Raw genomic sequence first — 9301 nt, forward strand, 5'->3', positions numbered from 1 at the left:
GCAAAATTGTGAAATGACATACATGTCCATCCAAAGAAAAATGGATAAAATGGCATAATAAACTCTAACACTGAAATAATACAGAGAAGTTAAAACTAATGAAATGATATCCATAAGATTCAAAATTAATGCTGACTGAAAAAAGCTATTTGATAAAGAGTATAAACTGTACACCATTTATGTAAGTTAAAAAAATTGTCTCAGAATATTCTGTAAGTTGTTACATACACATACATCTTTAGTAAAAGTATAAAAACATATCCAGGGGCTTCCCTGGTGGTGCAGTGGTTGAGAGTCCGCCTGCCGATTCAGGGGACGCGGGTTCGTGCCCCGGTCCGGGAAGATCCCACATGCCGTGGAGCGGCTGGGCCCGTGAGCCATGGCCGCTGGGCCTGCGCATCCGGAGCCTGTGCTCCACAACGGGAGAGGCCACAACAGTGAGAGGTCCACGTACCACAACAAAAAACAAAAAAAAACCCAAACATATCCAGAAAAGAAACGAACTTCAGAAGAAAGTTAAATCTGTGAAGGGGCTGTGCTTTAGATGCATTTTTGTTTCCTCTTTAAACAAAAAATTCAAACGAATAATGTCAATATTTCTTAGGTACATAGATAAATATGTTTCTATGATTTTATTTTCCATATTCTGAAGTAGTTTTAAATTGCAAAGGGAAAGAAAAAATAAGTTTTGAATCTATGCCAATTCAGATCACCTATCGAGTTAGCTGTCAATCATTCTCTAAAATTACATTTTAAATGTTCTGAATGTTTGAATCATTTCACTGAATTTTCTCACACTACTTCACAACACACGGTTCTAACTGCAAAGAGAATAAACAAACAATCAAAATAATCTGTTTGTAATCTGTGATTTATCTTTGTTAAGTAAAGTAAAACGTCGTTCTGGCATTTGCTTTTTTATGTCTTAATGCTGAAGCCATGCTAACAAGGGGATGGAAAAGATGTGGAAGGAACATCGTAACTACAGCCAGTGAGGTGCGTGTGAGAGACGCAAGGCTGGAGGCACCGTGGGCACCCCTGGGGGCACCGTGATGGGAGAGAAGGCGTCAGGCTCCTCGGGACCACGGGGAGGCAGGAGAGGCTGGGATCACTGCTCTAGAGCCAAGCCCTCTCAAGGTGTCACAGAGGAACTGACCTTGAGAAGGGTCCTCAGAAACGAGATGGGAACTGTCAAACCGAGGCAGGCTTAGGTCTGAAGGAAGTGGAGTTTCTAGGGGGGCAGAGACCCAAAGAAAGGAAGAACCTGGTCTTGGGGGTTTGAGTGGATGGGGCACTGGGGCAGGCTGCTAAGGAGGGCAGCCAGCAGTTCTCTCCATTCAAGTTCAAGGTTGACGTGCTGTGCGTGCTGACCCTGCTTCCTGCCGCTACTGCTGAGCCCCGTGATCCCTGCACTGGGATGCTCCCCTCCGGACCGTGACAAACCAAGCAACTGGATCCTCCCTGCTTTGCTGACTAGAGGCCAGAGGCCAGGAGCAGGGCGGATATACCAAAAAAGTTCCAGGTCAGGACAGAGCAGCCCCCTGAGTGTCTGACATGTTAACTAAGGAGTTATACTACTGGGTGAGCCAGGGGAAACCTGAGTCCAGCCCAGGTACACCCTGCACAATGAGGGAAAAGTCACAATCTGGCATCTGGTGGGTAGGGATTCTCAATATTGGGGACAAAGGGAAAGATGTGTGCATAGTCTGAAAACACAGCGGGGCTTCCATTCAGATGAAACATGCCCTGGAGCTGGGAGGTGGGGGGGAGGGGGACGGGGGTTGGAGGAGTAGGGGTGTGGGTAGAACGGCACACAAGATTTTTACGTTTGCTATAAGGACACCGTTTTACAAAGCTGAGTGAGTAATGCAAACTAAGTTGTTTCTCTTCTATAAACTTGACATTTTATTTTCGAGGCTTTACTACTGACTGCGATCTCAGACAATACCTAATTTAATAAATGAAAAAATGCTTGCCGTGAAGTCCTCTACTCCTAATCTAAAACATACCACTTTCAAACATACTTCTATTCAGGGATTATGACCTCTTTCCCAGAAATAAACACCAAGTTCATGAGGCAATTAGAAGTAAAGCCACGTCTCTCTTTTTAATCTTCTTTCTACCAAATGCAGAAGCTATGACCAAGCTCTTTCTATACCTTAAACTCAGTTTCACAGTTATAAGACAGTCATTTGGTTACTTTTCTTCTTCTAGTCATTTTAAAACTTCGTGAATCCTCTCTCATTTCCTTTTTATCTCCATCTTTCAAGACTTCTCTTCTCTCCTTGCAACAGTTAATTTTCTTTATATTAACCTAGAACTTTGCCAAGGCAGCTGAGAATTCATACCACAGGATTAAACAGACAAAAATATCAATGGCTACATATTTATTTTTAAGATTCTTTACAGACCCAAATATGTAGATAAGCAGGTGGGTAAATAAAGACTAATCGTTGTGACCATGCCAATGGTGTGACCACAGGCAATGGCTCCAACTCTTGGGATGTTTCCCTGAAATGAGGGGCCCAGCTGGGCTCGATGGTCCTCTCAGTTTGTTCTGCTGTAAAATGCCATGACTGCCCCGTGTTTCAGTACTCATTGGACTATAAATGCTAAGCAACAAAAAGAGGAAAAACCAGTAGCTAAAATGAAATTTAAAACTTGACGAAACATATGTCATAAGGGTATTCCTGAGGGGTTTATGTAAGTACAGGAAAAAAAAAAAAAGACAAAATCAAAAAGAAATATCATCTAATGTGGGTACTAGGGTTTATTTTCAATTTGGGAATATCTGATCTGGGCCTATCTTTATAAACTTGATTTAATTTAAAGATTATTGCCCCCTTATCCATTACTTCCCTATGTACTCTAAATTGTGGGTTAAGCACGTTATTTTCCTCCTCTATTTCCTGAATCTCTCTATTCAGGCCTTAGATACTGCTCAACAGCTTCCAATGTTTTCGCCAAGACACAAATCATACTTATCACGGAGGGAGCTTTCCTCCCCTTCTAGCTTTAAAGGCTAAGTGACTATACTTTCAAAATAGGAGGCTTAAGTTTTGATTCCGATGTGTCTTTCACTCTTACTTAAGGCCTTCAAGATCATCAAATTTGGTTTTCAACATCACTGTTTTATAGAAAAGATAATCTGGCCTGAACTTAGACCATTCCAACCCTAAACGCAGACCTCACTATCTGCTCTTCTTAGCTTTGAAAAAAACAACCTCTCAAAGCTCCAAGCTGTCTACAGTGATCAGATCAGGATGGAGAGGGCTGACCGACCACAAACATACCAAACGCAGACTCCGCCCACTTCCTTCCCCGGCTGCCTCCAAACAAGAACCAGGCATTTATTAAAAGCTTCATAATAAAATGCTCACAGATCTGTTCTTTGCGTTCTGTTCATTTTCTACTCTGTGCTCTGCTTGCGTATTTCTGAAAATATTAATTTTAATTCTGAGTATAATACAGAACATAAATAACAAAAGAATCCATAGCAAAGCCTTCTATTTTAGATAGATGTGCCCAGAAGGCACATTTGTACATTTTAACTCTGGCGTTTTGAAACATCGATTTTATAACATCCTCGAAACGCATTTCTGTACCTGCCCTCCCTGTTCTCTCCCTCCACGCAGCTGTCTTTCTCCACTTAGGAGCACAATTCGGGACGGTGACATGAGTACATTTAAGTGAGAGGAAGCTGTGTTAACCTCTGACCTACCTCACAGAACATATAGAGAGACAGCAGCGTGAGTCCAAGGTTATATACCACTAAAATCCCCCGACAAGAGAACGGCGGCCTATTCTTCATGTATTTTGGTCCCAGCCACACAATTAGCAAGTATAGGATGGAGCAGAGCAAAGTAGGGATATAACTGTCCAGAAGAAACCATCCTTTTACTCTGGGATCTGGAAAATATTAAAAGAAACAACATTTAGTGATTAACAAAGTAGATACAAAAATAGTAACAATGTTTTTCAAACATTAAAACATTAATTAAAATTTCCCAAGCCAACAAAAGCAACTGGAGGAGGAACTCGGAGTCTTCAATATACAGCCTCAAGGTGAGGCTCACACTCACGTTCTGAGTAACGACATGCGTTATTATTCACAGGTTTTGCTAAATAATTTAAAAAAATCCTTTCCAAAGAATCTTAAAGAAACCAAGGGGAAAGCTCAATTTTCCATTAACTGGACTGATTAACCAGGCTTGCTGAATTATGCATGGGACAAGGAAACCCTAGAAATGGCAGTCTTTGAGCTCCAAAGCCCTCCATCCCAGCCCAGTGTCAGCCAGTCTGCCCAGCATGCGCAGACTCAGAAAACGTGCCACTCAGCCAGCTCAGAGATCGTCTGCCACGAGTGCCATGGGCAACAGCAGCGGGGATGATGTTTTAAAAAGTGAGGGTGAAGCAGCAAAAATGACCACGTAAGTGAAGAACAGAAGCTTGAGAGGGAAGACCTATACTGATTCAAGGAAATTACTGGCACAGGAGGGACCTCCCTGGCTCCCCTCCCGTCTCCTAGGAGGAAAAGGAAAATGCACTCCAAGTGGCTGCCTGCGGCAACCTGACAGCCCTCCTGTGGCTGGGAGCAAACTCCCTGGCAGCCGGATCCCTTGGGTGTTATATGTCCCCTGGAAGACTCAACTCCATCCTCTGGCTGACTCCCAGGAAGCCACCTCTGCAGCACGCCCCCCTCTGCATCCTGCTGCGGTGAGCCCCCAAACCTGTAGCCCGCCCTTTGCTCTACATACCCTCCAAGCCCCCCCGCCAACTGTGGAGCTCAGAGGCACATGCTGGTTTCACCTCTGTATCTTCTTAGCAGCAGCAGCTAAGTGAGGACAGTGTCTCAGCCCCTTCTTTGAGCTCCTGGCTGGACCATCTTGCTACTCTCTCCAATGCTCTCTCCCTTGACCTTGTAGGACAAGCACAGGTTAAGTGGAGCATACATCCACTTGGGGAACCACTGTCAGTCTCCTTTCTTGCAGACACCCTAAATGCCCCCAGTGTTTCTTCTCTTGGCTTTAGAGGGAGATGCCCTCCACCCTCTCCCCACTAGTGATGCTAGGGTGGTGGCTGCCAGTTTCTGCCGAACTGTGCTTCTCAGAAGCCCTTCAGGGAAGCGGCCCCCCCAGTTAACTTAATAAGACAATTCTTACCCCCTTTTGTTCTCAGCTCTGGGCTGGAAGCGGTCAATTCTGAGAAAACAAGTTCCTCCGCAGCAACTAACATCAGACTGTTACAAATGTTGATGTGTACATAATCACAAACATAATAAATGCGCCCACAAAAACCTCCCATTTCCTTTTACTTAACGCTGTTTTGCACCATCCGTTTTAAATTTTATCACAGATCTTCATTCTTCTATATAACCAAGTATCCAAGCACTTCCTGGGTGGCTGGCCCCAACCCCAGGTGGTAAATCCTTAGGGATCTGGTCAACTGCGGAGACCTAACCCACTCCCTGGGGGCTGGCTCAGACATAAGCATGTGGAGCAACTGTGGCCACTGAACTCTGAGGAGATGACAGTTTGTGAAGAGCTCTGGGGAATTTACTTGTTCTTAAAACCATGCAAATGATCAGACTTCTCCCTCCTCCTCTGGAGGTGCAGCCTAGAGCTCCAGCAGCCACCTTGCAACCACGAAAGATGGGGAAACCTCTCCTGAGGACAGAGCTGCTGACATACCGAGGATGCAAGGTAGGAAATGACAAGAACGGGGTTCTTGGGTATCATCACGGAGCCCCTGAAGTGACTCAGATCACATAATGTAAGCTAGTAATTTTTATTATTGTTTCAGCCATTTAAAATTGGATTTTTGATCCAGCAACACTCAAAGAAGGCATCGTCCCCACACCAGCACAGAGAGATAGATCTGGCTTGTTCTTTTCCAAGGGCTGCACACTAATTTGACTTGTCCCCTACGGATGGGCTTCTAGATTATTTCCAGTTTTGACAAGCGATGCTGTTAAGGACCTTCCTTATACATATCTTTGCTGAGTCAAAGGACACGAGTATTTTAATTTCAACAGAAAACACAAGTGCCCTCCAGAGAGGTCACCCCAAGGTAGACTCTTTCTCCACACCCTCACTATTATCACAGATGGTATCAGCCTTATTTCATCTCTTCCTTACTAACAGATGAAGTTCCTTTTATTGTTTTCTTTTGTATTTTAAAAACCACAAGTGAAACTGAGAATCTTTTCATCTGTTTAAAAGCCTCTTGTAGTTTTCCTAAGAATCTTCCTGGGAACTCCCAAAGTTCCTTCTTTACAACTAAGACGTTATAGATGACATTAGAAGAAGGTGTAAGGTGGAGCTGCCTACTTCCTAAAAGGTAATGAAGGATGAAGAGCAAAAGAACTCAGGTGTATATATCTAGCCATCGACGTGACACAACACCAAAGGACATTAAAAAGCCCTTAGTGGCTTCCCTGGTGGCGCAGTGGTTGAGAGTCCGCCTGCCAATGCAGGGGACGCGGGTCCGTGCCCCGGTCCGGGAGGATCCCACATGCCGCGGAGCGGCTGGGCCCGTGAGCCATGGCCGCTGAGCCTGCACGTCCGGAGCCTGTGCTCCGCAACGGGAGAGGCCACAGCAGTGAGAGGCCCGCGTACCGCAAAAAAAAAAAAAAAAGCCCTTATAATTGTAAAAGGGGAAGGGTTTTAAACTCCTATTGCAGCAGTGCATTTTGGAAGTCAGTTTCAGTTGAAGACTCACAAGAACTGAGGAAACCATGTCACCAGTAGTGGTGAAATCTGTGGCATTCTCAGGCTGCAAGCTTGACAGCAAACCTGAGCTCCAGCCAAAGTCAGCGGAGGGTCACAGCACCTGTGTCTCTGCCCCAGCAGCCAGGGGGCCTCAGAGGACTCCAAGCCCCTGGTATCCAGGGACAAAGCATTAGTCTAATCACTGGAAAATGCTCATGTTTTCTAGAATGTCTTCGTGCAATATTTACATGTGCCTGTAACAAGGAGCGGAGGGGAAGGAGGGGGGAGCAAAACCCAAAACCACCTTACCTCGGGGGCCGAGCAATGCCTGGAAATAGGTACTAAGTGATGCATCAAAGTGTTCCATTTTAAAACCTATTAAGAAAAAGAGACATTGATTAAATCTCTACTCAAAATGCTTTTTGTGTTTTTTCATGAAACAACAAGAACAAACTCTTTTCAGGGAACATGCTCTGGACAAGGTTAAGTTCCTCATGTTCAAACAATTTCTTTTTAAACTCACAAAAGTAACTTACAGGTTAAGTTCTGATTTGAAAATCAAAAGAAAAGACACAATCCCGTGAATTCACTTTATAAATGAAGCACCAGCTTTCTGTGCTTCTTTTCTCAGCTCTGTAAGAACTCCCTCTGTGAAGCTGAAATCCCAGTGGGGAGAGGATGGAACTGGATAGAAAGGAGGCAGACGGGGAAGAGCCCATGGGGCAAATGGGAGCGCCACAGGGAGAAGACAGTTCCTCTGCTGGGTACTTTTATTAATTACTGTCTTAACGTACTCACGTCCATAGTAAAAAAAATTCAAACATTTAAAATGAAAAGAGGAGGTAAGAAAAATCTCATCACTTTGCTCCAACACAATCCCTCCACCCCACTGTTAGAAGGAGCCTACTGGTACCATTTCTTGGGTGTACTTCCAGAGGTTTCTCTCTTTTGAGCACAAAAGAAGTCATGCCAAATGGGAGTCTTTACAGTTGTTGGTCACAACCCATTGATAGTTGAGCAAGTCAACTTCGCATTAGAAATAATAAACTGATCATAACAATCAGAGTGCTTTGCCCTTAGTGAGAATCAATACTGTCATGAATCTTCAGTGTTACTGTACCATACTTATGAGTATGATGTACTCAGCTGCGATGTGAAATATATTCTTACTGTGGTAACTGCAAAAAAAAAAGGCTTGGAAAAATATTGCTGATTGTTTTCACTGACTACATCTCGGAGATGATCTCCTATCACTGGTTACAGACCTACCTCCATCTTTAAGACTTTAAAACTCCCTATTTAAGATTTACATTTACAGGGTAGCGAAGCATCTTTTCATCTGTGTATTGACTAGATTTTCTATATTAAAGTTCGGAGGCATACGTTTAACTGTCTTGGTCATTACTGTCATAGAAATAACCACAAATATTTTTGCTTCCAAGGGCAAAGGCAAAATTGGTTTCATCAACTAGGCACTTAATCATTTGCCATCGATGACACCTTGAAAGCAGCAGTGACCAGGGTTCCGTTCCAGCATCTGTCCTGCCCTGGGGGGAGACTTGCAGGGCACGGACTCCCTCAGCCAAGAAGCCACCAGCTCCCACACACCCCAGTGCCAACAATTAGATATGCCACCTTTGCCATTCAACAGTTACACAAGTAGGTAGAAAAGCATGACAGGCTGGCAGGTGATTAAGAGGCTCCACGTTGGGCTCCTTATCAGACAATTTGGGTTTGAAACCCATTTTTTTCCACCTAATAGTAATATGGCCTTGGACAACTTATTTAGCCTCCTACCTATAACATGTGGGAAATAATAATTGCCCCTCAGGCTGTTAAGAAGAGCAAATGATCTAATACACTAATACACCTAAGGTCCTTAGAGCAGTGCCTGGCATGCAGCAAGCCCTGCCATAAAGGTTTCCTGCTGTGTGTCTGCCGCAGGGTCCACTCCACAGTGGATACCGCCAGCGTCCGTTTGCCCTGCCCACTAAACTCCCACCAGTGAGCCCACAATGTCCAATGCAAGTCCTAACACCCCCAGGGGGCAGAAATGGAAGGTGGGGGAGTTGACAACATCTCAGGAGAGAGGCACCTGTCAGCGTGAAGCATTATCTGAGCATGAAAGATGAGGCTGAAATGAACGTACTAAACCTACTGTGTGCAAAGGATTGTTGAATAGGGAAAAACCCAAAGAGTTCGCCGGGAGGCCTAGAACGGACTAGACTTTCACGATGGGGGAGAAGGCACGTGCTGAACACCAAAACCAACCGAGTCTGCCAACAAGCAGATGTTGGAAATGATGCATATACGCATTAACAACAAGCTGTAAAAGTCCTAGCAAGTAACAGTACCTGGGATCTAACATCAGGAACACACCTGACGAAAACAGTAAGAACACCCTTCTCATTTTTATCTAAGAGCCCTTTCACGGGAGCCTGTAACCAGTTTTGGTTTCTATGTAGGGAGGATGTAGAAAAGCTGGAAACAGAAGTAAAGGAATGCTCAAAAATGACAGGAAACAGGGCTTCCCTGGTGGCGCAGTGTTTGAGGGTCCGCCTGCCGATGCAGGAGACGCGGGGTCGTGCCCC

General features: G+C 44.6%; 1 protein-coding gene across 1 annotated transcript in view; it reads right to left on the reverse strand.

Moving 5' to 3' along the window:
* Nucleotides 1-9301, reverse strand: part of ELOVL5 (ELOVL fatty acid elongase 5) — a 71868-nt gene that overhangs the window by 18535 nt on the left and 44032 nt on the right. The window contains exons 2-3 of the mRNA XM_007451934.1: nucleotides 7020-7085; nucleotides 3722-3909 (exon numbers count right to left, since the gene is read on the reverse strand). Coding sequence (XP_007451996.1) covers nucleotides 3722-3909; nucleotides 7020-7077 — 246 coding nt within the window. The 5' untranslated portion in view covers nucleotides 7078-7085. The remainder of the gene's footprint in view (nucleotides 1-3721; nucleotides 3910-7019; nucleotides 7086-9301) is intronic.

This window comes from Lipotes vexillifer, unplaced genomic scaffold (assembly GCF_000442215.2).
Source record: "Lipotes vexillifer unplaced genomic scaffold, Lipotes_vexillifer_v1.1 scaffold147, whole genome shotgun sequence".
Classification (NCBI taxonomy): Eukaryota; Metazoa; Chordata; class Mammalia; order Artiodactyla; family Lipotidae; genus Lipotes; species Lipotes vexillifer.